This window comes from Eucyclogobius newberryi, unplaced genomic scaffold, assembly GCF_026437365.1.
Source record: "Eucyclogobius newberryi isolate DKJ021-1_F unplaced genomic scaffold, fEucNew1.0.hap1 SCAF_17, whole genome shotgun sequence".
Taxonomy (NCBI): domain Eukaryota; kingdom Metazoa; phylum Chordata; class Actinopteri; order Gobiiformes; family Gobiidae; genus Eucyclogobius; species Eucyclogobius newberryi.
Genome location: NW_027315801.1, coordinates 5,668,873 through 5,690,047, shown reverse-complemented (window position 1 = coordinate 5,690,047; position 21,175 = coordinate 5,668,873). Strand labels below are relative to the sequence as shown.

The following is a 21,175-nucleotide window of genomic DNA, read 5'->3' as shown; positions in this document are numbered from 1 at the left end:
AAGATGTTTTTTTTTACAGATAGTACATTTTGTGTTCTGCTATATTTGCTTTATACTTTATACTTCTTGCCTTTTGATACATTTTGCTCTTGTAGTTAGGCACTTTCCCCTTTAGAGGCAGCAGAGACGTGAATCAGAAATAAAATATTAACCAAACAAAATAATGACAAATCTGATTTATTTTACATAAAAGACTAAAATTAACTGCTGAACTCGGATGTTATTACTGGGCCTGGAAGGTTCCACAGTGGCATTAAAGGAAAGAAGGACACAAACTGCACCGACTGAACCAAACTGACAAACTTTGGACTAAATGGGACTCAAACCATTTTTAATTTTTGGTGTTTTATTTTATTTATTTTTCTCCGTTTTCTGAGTCTGAGAATTTATTTTATTTATTTTTTTTATTTTATTTTTATTTTATTTTATTTTATTTATTTTATTTATTTTATTTATTTTATTTATTTTATTTATTTTATTTATTTTATTTATTTTATTTATTTATTTTATTTATTTTATTTATTTTATTTATTTTATTTATTTTATTTATTTTATTTATTATTTATCTTATTTATCTTAATTATTTTATTTCTCTCTGACTTGTTTTGAGTTTTATTCATTTTATCTTTTATTTTATTTTTCTGTATTTTTAAATTTGTATATTTTTATTTATTTTTGGGGTTGTTCTATGTTCCAAATTCAAAAAAAAAAAAAATACAAATACAAATAAAGGCAAGTAAGTGCACATTTAATTATCAGTTTGAAAGGAGCTTAATACAACTCATATTAACTTCTTTATGTTTCATTCGTCGCCTTTAGATCAGTTCAATAATGAAACATTTTGGACATTCACAGTTTTTTTGCGATACCGATAATGATATTTAGATTTAAACTTATTAGTTGAGGTTTAATTATCCGTTTCATTATCAAATGTGAAATGTCACTTTATCTCCTTTTCTAATTCATCAGCTCATTTTGTTGCATTTTGTACTAGAAACAATAACTCAATATTCAATATTCAAAGTCATCAGTGTTTCCTTGTGTTTTTAGCGCAAAAACATTGACTTTTACGTGTTGGATTCAGAACAAATCCAACGTTTTCACACATCCAAAGTTAATATGTGAAGCCGTGACACAAAACAGTTAAAAAAACATGGAATAATGCACAAAACTCAGAGTAACTTGTGTTTAAAAGGTGCATATTGTGCATTACTCTAACAATAACGTCTGAAATGTCGTTAGGTTTTGTCTGTATTTGTCAAAATCATGAATACACAACATCAGAAAAAAGCACACAACACGTTCCGCTTATCACGTGAAATAATAGACAACATCACCAGTTCAAAAGCATCAGAAGATTTCCAATAATTGCTAAATGTGTTTGAAAAGATTTGTTTATTTATTTTACCCATAATACACTTTATATAAACATTTCTGCCTCAACTAGTGTTTATTTCAGCAGTCAACATGTCAAACTGTTATTTTTATTGCAAATTTAGACTTTTTAACAAAGGCTGAAATATTTCTACAGAGAATATTTACGGATAAAATTAAAGGGTTATTGACAAAAATCTGTTTGTTTTTTTTAAATCGTAAATATTTTTTGAAGAATGTTAAAAACAAAAACAGAACAAGACAAGAGAGAGTACAACAGAAGTTTTTCCAAGTTTCGGGTTAAATTATGAACATCTAACTGACAAAAGAGGGTTCAAAATGAGACAGAAGATAGGTATAATTAGATAATCAAGGTAAAATCCAATCAAACGTGCAAATCAGACAACGTTACACATGGAACTGACTGTTTCGGAGCGGGACTGTGTAAATATGGCCCTGTCCCGCATAAAACAACAAAAAACTCAATAAAACCAGGTAAAGTCCCCTCATTTTAACCCCTAAATCCCCACAGCCTTTCCCCCCCGGCCTCTTCTCATTTCGATGACTTTGGGGCCCCGTGTTTGATGCGCGGTGCTAATCTTGGGCCCTTCTGCGTTTCGGATTTGCATCGCGGAGAGGCCCGGAGCGGGACAAGGCCGCGGCAGGACGAGCGGCGGCGTCCAACGGAGCGGGATTAACGGCGGAGCGGCCCTTTGAATGTGCACAGGGAGAAGATGCAACGCGAGGGAGGAAAACCGGATTACAGCGACCTCCAGTGACGTGGAGAGACAGCGCTGCGTGATGGAGGAGGAGGAGGAGGAGGAGGAGGAGGAGGAGGAGGAGGAGGAGGAGGAGGAGGAGGAGGAGGAGAAGGAGAAGAAGAAGAAGGAGAAGAAGAAGAAGGAGAAGAAGGAGAAGAAGAAGAAGAAGAAGAAGAAGAAGAAGAAGAAGAAGAAGAAGAAGAAGAAGAAGAAGAAGAAGGAGAAGAAGAAGAAGAAGAAGAAGAAGAAGAAGAAGAAGAAGAAGAAGAAGAAGAAGAAGAAGAAGAAGAAGAAGAAGAAGAAGAAGAAGAAGAAGAAGAAGAAGAAGAAGAAGAAGGAGAAGAAGAAGAAGAAGGAGAAGAGGTCTGAAACACCTCCACGTAGAAGTAAAAGTAGTGGTAGAAGTAGAAGTAGTGGTTTACAGGGTTTCACTGAAGGTATTCGTTTAGTACTGCATTCGCTCAAAACAAAGGAAATATTGACCTTCATAAATACAGTCGCTCATTCTTGTGTCCGTTTTGGGTCGTTATGGATACGAGATAAATCCAATGGAGTCGTTATTATAGGTTTAAACCAGGACTAAACCAGGTCTAAAACGGGACTATTATAGGTCTAAAACAGGTCTAAAACAGGACTATTATAGGTCTAAAACAGGTCTAAAACAGGACTATTGTAGGTCTAAAACAGGTCTAAACCAGGTCTAAAACATGACTATTATAGGTCTAAACCAGGTATAAACCAGGACTAAAACAGGACTATTATAGGTCTAAACCAGGTCTAAACCAGGTCTAAAACAGGACTATTATAGGTCTAAACCAGGTCTAAAACACGACTATTATAGGTCTAAACCAGGTCTAAAACAGGACTATTATAGGTCTAAACTGGGACTAAACTAGGTCTAAAACAGGACTATTACAAGTCTAAACTAGGACTAAACCAGGTCTAAACCAGGACTATTATAGGTCTAAAACGGGACTATTATAGGTCTAAACCAGGTCTAAAACAGGACTATTATAGGTCTAAACCAGGTCTAAACCAGGACTATTATAGGTCTAAAACGGGACTATTATAGGTCTAAACCAGGTCTAAAACAGGACTATTATAGGTCTAAACCAGGTCTAAAACAGGACTATTATAGGTCTAAACCAGGTCTAAACCAGGTCTAAACCAGGTCTAAAACCGGACTATTATAGGTCTAAACCAGGTCTAAACCAGGACTATCATAGGTCTAAAACGGGACAATTATAGGTCTAAACCAGGTCTAAAACAGGACTATTTTAGGTCTAAACCAGGTCTAAAACAGGACAATTATAGGTCTAAACCAGGTCTAAAACAGGACTATTATAGGTCTAAACCAGGTCTAAAACAGGACTATTATAGGTCTGAACCAGGTCTAAAACAGGACTATTATAGGTCTAAACCAGGTCTAAAACAGGACTATTATAGGTCTAAAACGGGACTATTATAGGTCTAAACCAGGTCTAAACCAGGACTATTATAGGTCTAAACCAGGTCTAAACCAGGTCTAAACCAGGTCTAAAACCGGACTGTTATAGGTCTAAACCAGGACTATTATATAAACCAGGTCCAAACCAGGTCTAAAACAGGACTATTATAGGTCTAAAATGGGACTATTATAGGTCTAAACCAGGTCTAAAACAGGACAATTATAGGTCTAAACCAGGACTAAACCAGGTCTAAAACTGGACTATTATAGGTCTAAACCAGGTCTAAAACAGGACTATTATAGGTTTAAACTAGGACTAAACCAAATCTAAAACAGGACTAAAACAGGACTAATCCAGGTATAAAACAGGACTATTATAGGTCTAAACTAGAGCTAAACCAGGTTTAAAACAGGACTATAATAGGTCTAAACTGGGACTAAATCAGGACCACACATGAGCAAAACTAACCCAAAAGAGGACAAGATTAAACTGACTATTTATCACAAAACAGTGTTTGAGAACCTCTGCCATCAAGGTTCACTTAGAAATATTGTTACTAATAAATACAAAATCTGCATGATAAGTTTGTCGACATCAACCTAAAAGATGTGTAACCATGGTGATAAAAGGGTCAAATAATAACTGATTAAACCGATTTAATAAAGAGAAAAGAAAGGTGTTATTATTATTTTAGATATCGTTTTATTCAAGAAAAATACTTCTTCATTATTTGACATAAGAAACATAATTTACAAAGGGCTCGATGGAAAAATACATCTATACATTTATTTACAGTCAATCTTTGGCGCAAAGAAAACGTCGGGACGAGTTCTCTCCCTGAGATGTGTTCTTTTCTGTCCAAGTGGAGAGTAAAGTGCAACACGTGTGCTTTTAGTAAGAGTCTTGTGGAGGTCCGGACCCGCGTCATAGGACCTCCGGGGCCGGGTACACCGCGGGGACAAACAGCCCGTTCCTGGACGCCCACTCCGCCCACAGCTTCCCCATGTGCGCGCTCTCCGCCGCCGGTTTGCGCACGGTTTCCGACGTGGCCGTCTCCGCCAAAGACCAGATTTTGGGTTTTTGGCTGACCGTCGTGTCCTTGCTCTCCTTCTGCGCGCCCGGGCCGCTCTCAGAGTCTTTACTGTCAGATGTTTCCTCCACGTTCGGCTGCTCCACATCCACCAGCACCTCGCTCTTCTCCTCCACGTCCACCTGACCGTCAGCCTCCTCGTCCAGCAGAGACTTGTCATCCGCGTCGCTCTCTCCTTCCTCCTCCTCCTCCTCCTCCTCCTCATCATCGGACTTGCTCTTGGACGCCCAGCTGACCCGGTTCTCCTTCTTGAGCCTCCTCCGCGCGTTGGCGAACCACGTGGAGACCTGGGTCAGGCTCATCTTGGTGATGATGGCGAGCATGATCTTCTCGCCTTTGGTCGGATACGGGTTCTTCAGGTGCTCGTTGAGCCAGGCCTTGAGCGCGCCCGTGCTCTCCCGGGTGGCCACTTTGGCAACGCGGCCCGGGTCCTCGGGGGCCCCGGGACGGAACGCCTGGTAGTACGGCGCGGCGCGGGCCAGGAGCGCGGGGTGGTACGGGGACGCGGCCTTCAAGTCGTACGCGCCGCTCTAGAAAACAGACAAGAAACACGGTTAGAATCACGTCCAGCGCCACTGCAAACGATTAACCGATTATGGTAAATGGTCGAATCGCTGTGTGACGTGCGGTGCGGTGCGGTTTGAACTCACCACGTGCGTGACGGGTCTGTGGTGCGCGTACGGGATGAAGTTATATCCCGGTAGTCCCGCGTACGTGAGGGGGAATCCGGCCGCCGCCATCGCCGCGAGCTGCTGCGCCTGCACGCCGGGCGGAGCGCAACCCAAAACGGACATCTGATATCCAGGAGGGGCCAAAAAGTTCCCAAATCCAGTCTGCGTCGCGGGCATGTTTTTTCCTCTTCTGTCGCGTCGCGTCCCGAAGTGCGTGTACGTCCTTTTTTTTCCCGAGAGCGGTGCGGGTCTGACTGCGGACCGGACCGTCCCACGCGCGTATTTATGCTCCCAGCGCGTGGGGCGGAGGGGGGCAGGACGGCAGGACGGGGGGAGGGTTAAGCATTGACTGACAGCTTCTCTCCAAAGCCCCGCAGCTTTCTCTCAGGCAAATCCCATCAAAAGAGGCTCTGCTCTTCCTTTTTTTGCGTGCGTTTTGGCCACGGTTTGTTCCAACGTTATACGCACTTACACCGATCGGCACACGCAAGTTGTAATAAATAAATCACAACATATATTTGCTGTATTCGTCCTTTTAACCAAATATAGCCTTGTTATAGTGTGTTTTAATCTCAAAAGAGCTGTGCGTAATTGTATCCACGACTTTTACGCACCGGTTTCTCGCACTTTGACGCAAATTTGACCGTCTCGTCCGACATCAAAACCTTGACCTTTCCTTCCGCACTGATTAAAAGCTCATTTATGTTTGTGTATTGGTATTTTCCTCCTTTAATCATCCCCTTACGTGGCGTTTACTACAAGCACCTTGACACCGGTTTGATGTCGTTGCCCTGGCGATTGTGGCACCTTCGTTCGTCTGGCACCGATCCATCATCAGCCCGAGACGAAACGCCACATCCATGGAACTAACATCCTGCGGGAGTCAGAGGACGAGTGCAGCTCTTGACACGTCTGTTTCTCTTTCTCCCTCTGGTGTTTTATGTCCAAAAAAAAGAAGAGACACTGTCTATGTCGAATTATCAGTTTGCAGCAGATGGATGTCGGTGTTTTGTCCAGTTGAAACGCAAAAAATCGACTTTAAATCGACTTTATTTTCTCTTTTTTTAAATGTAGATGTCAAAAATGTACTGATAAGACTGATTTTTGTGTGTTTTATAGTTTGATCCAAGTCTGGACTCAATTGCAATGATAAAACATCTCTTTTTTGTGTTTTTCCTGTTCAGTGTTATTTTTGTGCAAAAAGAAATAAATCAAATAGAACTTTATCTTTCTTTTTGGATATTTTTGTGCGTTTTGGTCCAAATCTTTAAGCTCTCTATGACAATACTATACTGTAACTTTTATTTTATTTTTTAATTCATTGCACAACAGTCAAAGCACAAGAAAACACTCATATATTGATTTTAGTATTTTAATATCTGTTAGTGTTTTAATTTGACTTTTTGCATTTTTAATAAAGGAAGTAAATGTGAATTACAAAATAAAAACATTCAAAAATTCAAAATACAACAAAATTAAGAATGGCTTTTTTTCATCCCCAGGAGGAACATCTATATTTCTTTTCAACATTTTCGTACATCAACTACGTCACAAATCCCACAAACCATTACGTTTCGCATACATTTAAAGACATTAACAAGCATGAAACTTTCCTTTCAACACTTTTATGTCAAAACAAAACATCAATTGCCTCAAACAAGCTCCGCGGCCGCGGTTTTGCTGCGGGATTAGTCTTTATTTTAATTGACCGCGGCTTCTTTCATTCTCATGCGTGGAAAAAAACACACAAAAAAGAGGCAAGACTATAATCGCGGGCCGTGACTCTGGTTCTTCGGGTTATCATATCTTTTTATTTGTTAATGCGCGAGGGAACCATAACAAACTGGGCCTTTACGCCGCGGATGGCTTTGTTTGGAGCGTTTCAATGGCCCTAATTAAATGAGGTTAAGCGAAACAGGTGTCGACTAATGTATATGATAATTGTGAGATAACAGATGCTAATGCGGCCGCGCGGTGGGGGCCGGGGTGGGCAGCAGATGAGAGCGACAGATTACACTTCTTATGCGCCCCTCGCGGCCTTCAAACGGGCCCCGGCGCGAGTGTTCAAAGAGCGGCCGCGGCCCCCGCTTCACCGCGCGCGGGACGGGACCCGAGTGTGGGCCAGAAGGAGAGGGACGAGTGGGCAGACATAAGTGGAAGGAAATGTGGACGTGTGCGTGACAGAAGCGCGGACATGATCACGCACTGTTGTTGTTGTTGTTGTTGTTGATCACAATGGAAACGACGGGAATGTGGATCGTTACGCGCACTTTTACGCACGAGGGGAAATGCGACACTGTTGACATTTGTATGGTTTTAATGGCATAATAAAGACTGTTATTATCAGTTTTATCCACAGAATGACAATAAGACTCTTTGCTCCTTTTGTTTGAGGTTTTATCATAAATATGTGAGTTTGAAGTTTAGTTTGGCTTCATTACGCGCGAGGAGAATGCGAAACTGTTGAAATTGGCGATGGTTTAATGGTATGATATAGGCTATGATCTGCAGTTTTAGAAGATTTTTAGAAGATTGACTGGTAAAATTTAGTTTTATTTATTTTGGCAGGTTTTGTAATGAATATTTGAGTGTTAAGTTTGCTGTTTTAAGTATGAAGTATTACGACGCACACTTTGACGCGCAGTAAAACGCAAAACTATATTCAAGATTTGCTATGGTTAGAATGTCATAGTATCAGCAATGATTTTCAGTTTATCCACAGACTGACAGGAAGACTCCTTTTTTGTTTTGATTTTTGAGGTTTTATCATAAATATGTGAGTTTAAAGTTTAGTTTAGCATAATTACGCACACTTTTAAGCACAAGGAAACACGCAAAACTGCATTGATATTAGCTATAGTTTGAGTCATATCATATATTTTCTGTATATTTATCATCTCTTTTTTAGATTTTATAATTGTATATTCAAACAGTTTCCTTAAAATGTAAAATGACTGTAGAATTTTAAGGTTTTTGGGTAATTTGTAGTTGGCTTTGGCTATTTTTTGTGACAAAACCTCAGTAATCCATAGAACTACATTAAATGCATAACTCTATTTTAGTTTGAACACAAAGTCCTTCCTTTTAACAAGAAAATATGGACTAAAATCGCAGTATAGACACATAAAAACACAAAAAACACTATAAATTTAACTTTAAAGGACAAGTGTGTTGATAAAACCACTTTAAAACAATTCACCGACTGAAATGGTAAATCTTACAAAGGTTTGCCAGTGCGTTTGGTGTCAGAAGGTTGATTACAGGACTCGTCTGTAAACGGCAGATAACAAACACAACAGGAGGCGCATGTATTCAGACAATTCCCAAAGACGTAAAGAGGAAGAAGTGTCCTCTGGGGTGAAACTGTCCATTTCCAAAGACTCTGTGAGCTTCGAGTGCTCCGACATGTCACATTTACATGAGAACAGACTGGACACAACTTTTCACACTTCTAATCCACATCAGCTCCAGATGGAACAATAACAGCTCTTCAGTTTGATCAAGGGTTTGTCGATCGTCAGGACCATGTTTGGAACTTTACAGATGTGATAAAAATCTACAGTGGTGAGTGTGGATGAAATGAGGCCCTTGACAAAGCCATTGACAAAGCCACTTCTGGTACTCCTTGTGTGTTTGTGTAGGTGTAAGTGTAGGTGTGTGTTTGTGTAGGTGTAAGTGTAGGTGTGTGTTTGTGTAGGTGTAAGTGTAGGTGTGTGTTTGTGTAGGTGTAAGTGTAGGTGTGTGTTTGTGTAGGTGTTTGTGTGTGGGGGGATGTGTTTTTGTGTGTGTTTTAACTCAGACATATCAAATCCACATGAACTTAAGGTCAGCGAGTAAGGATTTTACAGTAAGATTCGCTCAACCGATGTATAAAGGCCTTGACACTCTTTATTCACTCCAGTGTGAAAGTATTACTTGGTATTTTCCTGCCCCTCTCTTTATTTTATTTTATTTTATTTCAGTTTAGTTTAGTTTAGTTAAGTTTAGTTAAGTTTAGTTAAGTTAAGTTTAGTTTAGTTTAGTTTATTTATTATTTTTATTTATTTTTCATTAATTATTATTTTTTATTCATTTATATACAAATAAAAAACAAGATTCGTGACCAGAGAATTAAGTCCAACCGTCAAGTCCCATTTAGTCCAAAGTTGATCCAGTTTGTCTCTCTTTCATTTTAATATATTATGTCAAAACAAAATGTAAACACTATAAAACCACAGGAAGACAAAGATGTTACAAAATATAAACAAGACATGTATTTTCCCTGCAGGGGGAGGGGCCTAAGAACAGGGCGTCCTGGGACATGATTTGTTGAAGTGTTTCATAGTCGCCCTCGAGGCCATGTCATAAATAATAAAATGAAATATAATGTGGTGAAGCCTCATGTAAAAGGCGGTTGTGATGAGCATGTGGCAATGTTCAGTACTTCAGTTTTATATGAGAATAGCGCTTTATAAATAAAGTTTGACCGGAACATTATTGCACAGAGATACATGACGTTGTTGCTGTGGAAGGGACAACACAAAGCGAGCAAAGGAGAGAAAATGGAAAATAAGGGAGTGGCATCTGGGGAAAAAGCGTATTCCTTCTCTCTTTCTTCCCGTTATCACTTTATCTCCTCTTCACACCAAATCCCAAACTCCATTTCCACACAGTGGCCTGGGATCAGGGGGGGTCGGGGGGGGGGGGATCGGGGGCCCGTCCTGGGAGATCGCCGATGCTTCAGGAGAATTCGGGCGCGGTCCCCGGAGCCTAAAGCAAATTTGTCCAGCGCTGACAAAGGGCTGAGTGAGAGCTTCAAGCATCAGAGGTGAACATGTCCCACACACGGGGCAGCGGCCATTGTCCTCCACCTCCCCACCGGCCGCTCTCGTCCTCCACCTCCCCACCGGCCGCTCTCGTCCTCCACCTCTCCACCGGCCGCTCACGTCCTCCACCTCTCCTCCGGCCGCTCTCGTCCTCCACCTCTCCACCGGCCGCTCTCGTCCTCCACCTCTCCACCGGCCGCTCTCGTCCTCACCGGCCGCTCTCGTCCTCCACCTCTCCACCGGCCGCTCTCGTCCTCCACCTCTCCACCGGCCGCTCTCGTCCTCCACGGCCGCTCTCGTCCTCCACCTCTCCACCGGCCGCTCACGTCCTCCACCTCTCCTCCGGCCGCTCTCGTCCTCCACCTCTCCACCGGCCGCTCTCGTCCTCCACCTCTCCACCGGCCGCTCACGTCCTCCACCTCGCCACCGGCCGCTCTCGTCCTCCACCTCTCCACCGGCCGCTCTCGTCCACCTCTCCACCGGCCGCCCTCGTCCTCCACCTCTCCACCGGCCGCTCTCGTCCTCCACCTCTCCACCGGCCGCTCTCGTCCTCCACCTCTCCACCGGCCGCTCTCGTCCTCCACGGCCGCTCTCGTCCTCCACCTCTCCACCGGCCGCTCTCGTCCTCCACCTCTCCACCGGCCGCTCACGTCCTCCACCTCGCCACCGGCCGCTCTCGTCCTCCACCTCTCCACCGGCCGCTCTCGTCCACCTCTCCACCGGCCGCCCTCGTCCTCCACCTCTCCACCGGCCGCTCACGTCCTCCACCTCTCCTCCGGCCGCTCTCGTCCTCCACCTCTCCACCGGCCGCTCTCGTCCTCCACCTCTCCACCGGCCGCTCACGTCCTCCACCTCGCCACCGGCCGCTCTCGTCCTCCACCTCTCCACCGGCCGCTCTCGTCCACCTCTCCACCGGCCGCCCTCGTCCTCCACCTCTCCACCGGCCGCTCTCGTCCTCCACCTCTCCACCGGCCGCTCTCGTCCTCCACCTCTCCACCGGCCGCTCTCGTCCTCCACGGCCGCTCTCGTCCTCCACCTCTCCACCGGCCGCTCTCGTCCTCCACCTCGCCACCGGCCGCTCTCGTCCTCCACCTCTCCACCGGCCGCTCTCGTCCACCTCTCCACCGGCCGCCCTCGTCCTCCACCTCTCCACCGGCCGCTCTCGTCCTCCACCTCTCCACCGGCCGCTCTCGTCCTCCACCTCTCCACCGGCCGCTCTCGTCCTCCACGGCCGCTCTCGTCCTCCACCTCTCCACCGGCCGCTCTCGTCCTCCACGGCCGCTCTCGTCCTCCACCTCTCCACCGGCCGCTCTCGTCCTCCACCTCTCCACCGGCCGCTCTCGTCCTCCACGGCCGCTCTCGTCCTCCACCTCTCCACCGGCCGCTCTCGTCCTCTATCGTTCTCTCGTTCCTCTGTTGTTCCGAGGTGTTGGTCCGGCACTGACAGCTCCAGTCTTTGCTCCAGTCTTCGTAGTTTAGTTAGGTTTAGTTTAGTTTAGTTTAGTTTAGTTTAGTTTAGTTTAATTTAGTTTGGTTTGGTTTGGTTTAGTTTAGATTTGCAGTTTTACATTACACTGTACATACATTATCACTCCCCACAATGCATTTGTTTAGATCTTGTTTTTGCACAAAATAAAGTTAATCCCCACTGGATCCTGCATTTACCGTCACAAAGTCAGGCTAACTTAATCCCCTCTGTATCGGGCTAGCACAAACACAAAGTCGGGCTAGCACAAACACAAAGTCGGGCTAACACAAACACAAAGTCGGGCTAGCACAAACACAAAGTCGGGCTAACACTAACACAAAGTCGGGCTAACACTAACACAAAGTCGGGCTAACACTAACACAAAGTCGGGCTAGCACAAACACAAAGTCGGGCTAACACAAACACAAAGTAGGGCTAACACTAACACAAAGTCGGGCTAACACTAACACAAAGTCGGGCTAACACTAACACAAAGTCGGGCTAACACAAAGGGCGCATTGCGAATTGCGAGCGCAGCAGAGTTGCTTTTGGCTCAGATACAGTCGGCCTTTTGTGCGTCGCTAATGACGCGGGACAAAGCGTCAGGCGTGATCTCAGTTACAGGCCGTCACCTCCTTCACCTGTCCGCGAGCACAAAGGAGATAAACATGTCATTAGAGAGCATCAAGAAGGTGTGAAAAAAAAACCGAAAACAAAAGGCTCCACAGCGGCGGCGCGTCACGTTTGTTCTGACCGAAGAGGAAAACAGCCGTCACCGTGGAAACTACAGCCAAATGTATGAGCGACAACAACGAGCGAGAAGAACGATCATAATCTGATTTGTGAGTGATCTGATTACTTCTCTGTGCAGGTTTTGACGGGGAAAATTAAAGCAAGAAAAGGCAAAATAATGTGACAAAGACAAAAATGAAAGAGAAAAGATGAAAAATACGTGTTTTACTCCAGATAATCCAGAAACTATCAATTTCTCTTGGGCCGTAAACCACAAATCAGATCTAATTATCGGCTTATCTGATTATTCCAATTTTATGCTACAACATAATTTTGTGTTTAAAATCCCTTTGAACTTTTATTGCCGTTGTAAATGAACACAATTCACAAACTCGACATTTGCTTTGGCGATGTGAAGAAAAACAGTGAAATATCAAACAAAAACTATAACAAAATAAGGCAAAGGCAAGAGAAATATGAAAAAATTAACTTAATTTACGACAGATATATTACACTCTATCAAACTGTAAATTGTGTGTATATTTATTCAGTCAAAGTATTTAGTAGATGTTTATTAATTCATCGTTAACCCAATGTTTTATTCATGCCTTTTTTTTAATCATTATTATTATTTAATATATTTTGCTGTTATATTTGTTGTTTCGTTTGTGAATCTTGTTTTTATCACTGACAATGACAATAAACTTTTCTCTGATTCTGATTCTACTTTACCACAAATGACACTTTTTATGAAACACAAACACAATTACAACACAAACTTTGATTTTTTTCCTGAAGATTTTAACTGAGAAGAAAACTAACTCAAATTCAAAATGCTCCATTATGTTTTGTTATAAAGACTTAAAATGAATTAAACCTGATGTATTTATAAAAAAAAGTGGGAAAAAAAGTATGGTTTATGTCTCAGGACGTCACGATGTAAAATTTGAGTTTTACGATTAATAATGGGAGAAAAAACATCACGATTAATAACGATTCATTCATAACGATTATTCACAATTATTACTGCGACTGTGACTAAACGACAGTGACATTTAAAATTTTCTTTCATTCTCATGGTCTAACTTCCTCGAGTTTGCGACTGGTTTTATGAAATGTACCTTTCTGAATGACAAAATATCATTAAATGTGACAAAAACAGATACAAAGTCTATTTCTTTACGCTGGATTCACCTAAAAAGACTGTATTTTGCTCCTAAAATGGTCACAATCATTATTTTTTGGTTCTTATGATTATATTGTGACCTGAACAATCACAATGATCAATTAACCGAGTAAACGTGCCTTTTACGTAGAACTTTTAACATTACGACTGCATTTAAAGGGTTCGTACGGCACTTAAAACGCACAATCGAGAAGCGTTTTGTCCCACTCGAGCCGCCATACAACCCGACACAATACAGTCAAACGGGTCCCTCGTCTGTCTTGGCGGCCCCCATTCTGCTCCTCGGGGCTAATGGGATTCCCCTGCCGCGTGCCCCGCAAATGGAGGGCCGTGTGAGTAAACTGTGAACGTTATCAAGAGCCCCCTCCTCCCGACACCTCGGCCCGCCTCTTATCATGCTGTTATCAGGCCCACTCCATCACTCTTTCTAAACGGACACGCTGGCGAGGAGAGCATTGCAAATGGGACCCCCGACCCCCCCCCCCCCCCCCCCTGTCGCCCCCCTGTCGCCCCCCCTGCAGAGTGCGGGTGATTGACGGCTCTGGCTGTTTGATTGACAGGTAGCGTTTTAGCCCCGGTGTGACGCTGCTGTGTACGCAAAGACAGATGCTCTTTGCTGCTCTGCGACCGGGGGGACTCGGGGGGGACTCGGGGGGGACTCAAGGGGGACTCAGGGGGGACTCGGGGGGGATTCGGGGGGATTCGGGGGGGACTCGGGGGGTACTCGGGGGGGACTCGGGGGGGACTCGGGAGGGACCAGTGGGACTCGAGGGGACTTGGGGGGGACTCGAGGGGACTTGGGGGGACTCGAGGGGACTTGGGGGGGACTCGGGAGGGAATCGGGGGAACTCGCGGAGGACTGATGGGACTTGGGGGGGACTCGGGGGGATCGGGGGGACCGGGGGGACTCGGGGGGGACTGAGGGAACTCGGGGGGACTCGGGGGGGCTGAGGTGAGTGAGGGAACTCGGGGGGACCGTGGGGGGACTCGGGGGGACTGGGGGGACTGGGGGGATTGAGGGAACCCGGGGGGACTTGGGGGGAACTCGGGGGGGACTCTGGTTAAGTGGTTTGCTAGGTTTTCGTCCCGCGTACGTGCCACTTCTGCGACATGTCGACCGCAAATCAATAAACCAATCGGATCGGCGCGAGTTAAAACGATCTGTGTTGTTTGCGCCGGTCGCATTTGAATTCCCGGATCGTGTTAAAGAGTTTGTGGTGGAACAGAATGAGTCCAAATCAATAAAGAATCAATCAAGTCAATTAGATCAAATGCGACAAAGGAACAATTTAAGAGGCAAATGTTTTTGTCCGGAGCTTCCTCTTTCAGTCCGTCAATCCGGGGCTGGTAGAAACGTACGAATCATAAAAGATAAACGGTGGATTACGGCACCCACGTTGCTAAGGAACGTAAAAGGATCTGTTACGTTGTGTGTTTATAGGCAATCGCTCAGTCGCACTTCACACGATTTTGGCAGTAAAAGTGGAAAGACAAAAGTGACTCATGATCTTTAGAAAAACGGGCCATTTATTTATCTGCGTTTGTTTTTAAAATGATAAAAACTCATGCGAACAGGGGTTTAAAGAGAGAAGATTTGAATAAATAACGTGTCATTTACGGTACATTTTAGACTAAATATCTTTCCATGGGTTATTTCTTTATTCCACCGGGTCTGGTGGACATTGACAGATTTTTTTTTACATTTTAACTACGGTTTATGTCGGGCACGAGTCGAGTTTATGTCACGAGTCGAGTCTATGCTGCTGAGGACTGCGCTAACCTACGCTTTTCTTCTCCGTTAACAAGTCTTTCTTTGGGTTGTGGCACGTTCTCTTCTCTCGCTCTGGTCCGGACACGCCCCCCCCACCAGGAAATATGGCCCCCTCACGGTCGCTCTCCTGAACAACCCCCACGTGCCGGCCCTGGTTCTGCTCTGGAGACGCTTCGACCAATCGGCTTCCAACATCCGCTCGTTCCATCGTGACGAAAACCTCTCCAGATCGACAAAATAACAACAGTTTTACTTCTTTTACATTGTTAAAGGTGCACGTTTTCCCTGATGGCACGCAGTCATAGAGCACCTTTAAGTTCTACAGGGTGAAAAACAAAAGGCACTGTTCAAAAACGCCTCGGTGACATGTTAAACGCCACTAACGGGTCAATAACGGGTCAAAAACGGGTCAATAACGGGTCAAAAACAGGTGAATAATGGGTCAAAAACAGGTGAATAACGGGTGAATAATGGGTGAATAACGGGTCAAAAACAGGTGATTAATGGGTGAATAACGGGTCAAAAACGGGTGAATAACGCTTCAAAAACAGGTGAATAACGGGTCAAAAACAGGTGAATAACGGGTCAAAAACAAGTGAATAACGGGTGAATAACGGGTCAATAACGAGTCAAAAACGGGTCAATAACGGGTCAAAAACAGGTGAATAACGGGTCAAAAACAGGTGAATAACGGGTCAAAAACAGGTGAATAATGGGTCAAAAACAGGTGAATAACGGGTGAATAACGGGTCAAAAACAGGTGATTAATGGGTGAATAACGGGTCAAAAACGGGTGAATAACGCTTCAAAAACAGGTGAATAACGGGTCAAAAACAGGTGAATAACGGGTCAAAAACAAGTGAATAACGGGTGAATAACGGGTCAAAAACGGGTCGATAACGGGTGAATAACGGGTCAAAAACAGGTGAATAATGCACAACACAGACAAAGGTTGCACAGTGAAGTTCATGTCCTCATAATTGTGGTGCACGCCGTCATGGGGGGGCCGGGGGGGCCGGGGGGGGGGGGGCCTCTGTGACGTGACATCTACATTCGGTCCTAATTTGTGAGACAATGGCAACAAGGAAACTCGGGACCCTGGCTGTGTTGCCCCCCCCCCCTCCAATGGAAATGAGCAGCCGAAAACAACAATGCCCAAACTAATCTCTACAGAGGGCGGCATCGGTTACACAGGCACAAGGCGGGCCCCCCCCGGACCCCCCCGCCCTCCCTGCTTTTCATTCAGAGCCATTGAGGAAAAAAGGCCCTTCCACCCCCGACTACACAAGCGGCCTCGAACATGCGGCAAACAAGCGCCCAACAACATAAGGCGCCACTTTGACAACAATACGCGGCATTATTTCAACACAATAAAACAAGTGGGCGATGAAGAAGGCGATCGCCGGGTGTTTTTGGAGCCGTAGGATGGTGTCGCGGACGAAGCGAGGGGCTAAAACCGGACGAAAGAAGGGCTAATGCAGACCCAAAGCAGGTCCAGGATGTAGGACTGACCCTGGTGTAAAACAGACAAAGCAATAGGCCTAAAATGGGTCTAAAACTGTATTAAGTCGGGTCTATAAAGTAGAGTCTAAGTCTAACATGGAACTAAACCATGCGTAAATAAGTCAGGTCAGTAAAGGAACTAAACCAGGCCTAAAACCAGACTAAAATCAAGCCAAAACAGAATTAAACTAATCTTAAAGACGGGATTGAAGCAGGTTATAGCAGGACCTAACCACGGAGCAGAAAAGGACTAAAACTGGGCAAATTAAATGAGACAAAGCCAGGAATGAACTGGGACTAAGCCAAAGCTAAGGCAGAACTAAACCATGGCTAAACTGGGACTGAAACACACTAAACCAGGTCCAAATCAGTCAAAACGTGCGTTCAAAAGGTGCGTTCGCCACGTCGAAATTGGGAGAAAACCAAGACTAAACCTGAAACTAAACCTGAAACTAGACCAGGACTAATCAAGGACTAGAACAGGACCAAACTAAAATGGGATCAATTCAGGATTAAAAAAAACTGTGAATGCCCCAAGTCAGGTCTGTGTAATAGGACCATACCAGGTCCAGGACGTGACTAAGTTCAAAATCCAGAACAAATCAGGTCTAAAACTGGACAAAACTAGAACTAAACAGTTCCTACAGCTGGACTAAACCGGCTCAAAAACAGGATTAAACCGAGCCTACAGCTGCGAGCCTACAGCTGGACCAAACCGGGCCTACAACTGGACTAAACCGGCTCTAAAACAGGACCAAACTGGGCCTACAGCTGGACTAAACCCAGGCCTACAGCTGGACTAAACCAGCTCTAAAACAGAACTAAACCGGCTCTGAAACAGGACTAAACCGGGTCCACAGCTGGACTAAACCGGGTCCACAGCTGGACTAAACCGGCTCTGAAACAGGACCAAACCAGGTCTTAGTGGGATAAAAGAGCATAAACATAAGGTCTCACCACAACACAAGTGGGACATGCCGTTTTTCGGGGGGGCGAGGCCTCAAAAGCACAGGATTAGAGTTAATGTGCCCTCCCCGGGTCTAATCTCTTCAGAGGGGGACTTTGTGTGAGGGGCTCGGGGGCAGCCTGATAAGTATCTATTACAGAAACTCCCTCTTATCCCCTTCAAAAAAGCTTAAAAAAAGAAAGAAAAAAAGAATGCGGGGGGGACAAAAGCAGCAAAGGCCACTCCTGCGCCACGTTGTTCTGCTCCCGTGTCGTCTGATATCCAAGAAGTGCTGGCCTTTTCAGATCATCGGGAATTAGGCCCCTAAGTCCCATGGAAGGGCGAGCGCGGCCATATTTAGCCCATCTGTGGGACCCGAAGTCAGGTACTTTAAAGGCACATCAAAGGCGGCTCGGGGGCCAATTAGCATAAGTCTAAGAAGAAGGAGCGTCGGGATTCGTCCGTTCGAAATTAACTAAAAAGAAGTCATTTTTTGATGCGAACATTTATGATTTACGGTAAAGCGCCCCCTACAGGTCGGACGACTCGTTGAACTAAAACGCAGTTACATTTTATATTTTAAAATGTTGCAAAAAGTTATTAAAATGTCATCACAGAAGAGCTCATTTTTTAGGTTTATAATTTCACTTCCTGTTTGTAATTGATGACATCACAGTAGGAAATTACCCAGCAAACACTGGGCCAAAACTCCTCTAATGTCAATTTTTTTTTATTTGACAAGTAAAAATATAAGAGAACGACTTTATTTTGTTGATTTAAAGTTTAAAGAGTCAAAAAAGTTGTTTCTTTGTGTAAATTCGGCATAAACTTTGACTGGAATGAGAATGTGATGTCACTTCCTGTCATTTTTTACAGATTTTTCAATGTTTTCTCCACAAATACCTGCTCGATTGGTGTAAAACTATCATTTACATGTACAACAGGTATAAGTACAATTAGAAAATGGTAAAAAAGCAAATCGCTTATGGTCAGACTAGTTAGGAACAGAAAGATAAACCCACAGCTTCAGCTACGCTGCCCTAGGAGTAACTGTGCTGGGGGAAGTATGACAGCTTGAGCACTATCCTCTTCTTCTTCTGACTACTTATTCTATCAAACAATATTTATTTTTTGATTCCACTTGCAAATTGTTCACCGCCTTCTTTTCTTTCTCTCACTCCTGAGGACCTGTGGACCCAGATGCCCCTCCCCTGGTGAAGTGGTCCCTGCCCTGTGTGGACGGTCCCTCATCTGCCTGAAGAGTGGGTCCAGCTCGACTCCGACGGTCCCTCATCTGCCTGAAGAGTGGGCCCAGCTCGCCTCCGACGGTCCCTCATCTGCCTGAAGAGTGGGTCCAGCTCGCCTCAGACGGTCCCTCATCTGCCTGAAGAGTGGGTCCAGCTCGCCTCAGACGGTCCCTCATCTGCCTGAAGAGTGGGTCCAGCTCGACTCAGACGGTCCCTCATCTGCCTGAAGAGTGGGTCCAGCTCGCCTCAGACGGTCCCTCTTCTGCCTGAAGAGTGGGTCCAGTTCGCCTCAGTCGGTCCCTCATCTGAAGAGTGGGTCCAGCTCGACTCAGACGGTCCCTCATCTGCCTGAAGAGTGGGTCCAGCTCGCCTCCGACGGTCCCTCATCTGCCTGAAGAGTGGGTCCAGTTCGCCTCAGTCGGTCCCTCATCTGAAGAGTGGGTCCAGCTCGCCTCAGTCGGTCCCTCTTCTGCCTGAAGAGTGGGTCCAGCTCGACTCAGACGGTCCCTCATCTGCCTGAAGAGTGGGTCCAGCTCGACTCAGTCGGTCCCTCATCTGAAGAGTGGGTCCAGCTCGCCTCAGTCGGTCCCTCTTCTGCCTGAAGAGTGGGTCCAGCTCGACTCAGACGGTCCCTCATCTGCCTGAAGAGTGGGTCCAGTTCGCCTCAGTCGGTCCCTCATCTGAAGAGTGGGTCCAGCTCGCCTCAGTCGGTCCCTCTTCTGCCTGAAGAGTGGGTCCAGCTCGACTCAGTCGGTCCCTCTTCTGCCTGAAGAGTGGGTCCAGCTCCAGTCTCCTTGTGTCCGTCTGTCCGTCTGTGAGAGTCGGATCTCTCCTTCACTGGAACTCCTCCAGGTTTCTACGCTTTTTTCCCAAAGAGGTTTTTTTTGTAGTTTTTCCTGGCCGAGAAGGAGAGTCTAAGGACAGAGGACCCTGGGACATCGTCCCTCGCCACCACAGACATTGTCTGACTTCATCGACACCACAGACATTGTCTGACTCCATCGCCACCACAGACATTGTTGATTCATTTCTCCCTGTGGCCCTCAGAGGCAACTGTTGTTGTGATTTTGGGCCTTACAAAAATAAATTGATTTGATTTGATTTGAAAAACCTGTCAGAAGCACTTAAATCAATAACTTTTTGCAGCTTGTGATTCCATGAAAAGTAAAAAGTAAAAAAACATACTTTTCGGATTTATAGCCAAAGGAACAACATTTCCATGGAAACCAGCGGGAGGAGAGTATTACAGGCCAAGTCGGGTTTGTGGAGATGCAGCTCACTCACAGTTAACGACACATTATGTTTTTCACTGCGATAAAAACGTCCAAAATTAAGTTGTGCTTTTATTTTTGGCTTAAAAAGTGAGGCTTTAACACACGTATTTATTTGTTTTATTCAAAAAGGGAAATGACCCATAATCAAAGTTAAATAAGCAAAAAGTGAGTGAATCGCCAAGTTTCCCAGAGAAGACGGCGACTTTGAGCAGCTAGTTCAGGTAAAATGTATTTAAAATGTTATTAGAACAATTGATGTGTAATTACTACATGTAAATCACATTTGAAGATTTGGAAATGTGACGTTTTGGCACAGAAGACAAACAGAAGAAGCACAATTCGAGCTGCAAACAAATCAATTTATTTAAAAATGAAAATACTGAAAGGAACATTATCGGATCAAAGGTTTCTCTAAAAATATTATCTGTAAATTACAAGTTCTGATGAATATTATGAAACCTTTTTTGTTGTAATTTTTTTAATGGCGGTCGGCAGCGAACGGAAAAGGTACATTTACGTCTGTAGTTTTACGTCTTCTGTATTTGTACATCTTCAAAGTATTTTCTGGACTATAAGTTGCACCTTTTTTTTAATAGTTTTGGCCGGGGTGCGACTAATACTTATATTTATACTTATATACTAATACTCCAGTGCGACTTCTATATGTTTTTTTCTTCTCTATCATGCATTTTTTGGCTGGTGCGACTTCTACTCCGGTGCCACTTATAGTCCGGATAATACGGTATGTGTTTGACACTAAACAGTAAAAGAAAAAAGGCGAGAGAGAAAGAGTGGGAAAAAAAGAAAAAGAAAAAAGCTCAAAATGTGTCCTTTCAATAACAAATATTTAGATGGGGAAAGTGACATCATAGTTTTGTGTAAAGTGTTTGAATTTGGTT

At 44.5% G+C, this 21,175-nt stretch overlaps 1 protein-coding gene and 1 long non-coding RNA gene across 2 annotated transcripts in view; one reads left to right on the top strand and one right to left on the bottom strand.

Annotated features, from left to right (window-relative positions):
* The window catches only part of LOC140362691 (uncharacterized), a 573,302-nt gene extending 570,805 nt beyond the window's left edge, over nt 1–2,497 (top strand). Inside the window, exon 2 of the long non-coding RNA XR_011927117.1 lies at nt 2,209–2,497. This is a non-coding gene — a long non-coding RNA (uncharacterized lncRNA). The remainder of the gene's footprint in view (nt 1–2,208) is intronic.
* A 1,946-nt stretch (nt 2,498–4,443) lies between these two features.
* Nucleotides 4,444–5,528, bottom strand: irx7 (iroquois homeobox 7). Its single transcript, XM_072448498.1, has 2 exons — nt 5,324–5,528; nt 4,444–5,203 (listed from the first exon to the last, which is right to left on the bottom strand). Exons 1-2 carry the CDS (start codon nt 5,519–5,521, stop codon nt 4,508–4,510), a joined length of 894 nt encoding a protein of 297 aa, XP_072304599.1. The 5' UTR covers nt 5,522–5,528; the 3' UTR covers nt 4,444–4,507.
* Between the last annotated feature and the right edge of the window lie 15,647 nt (nt 5,529–21,175).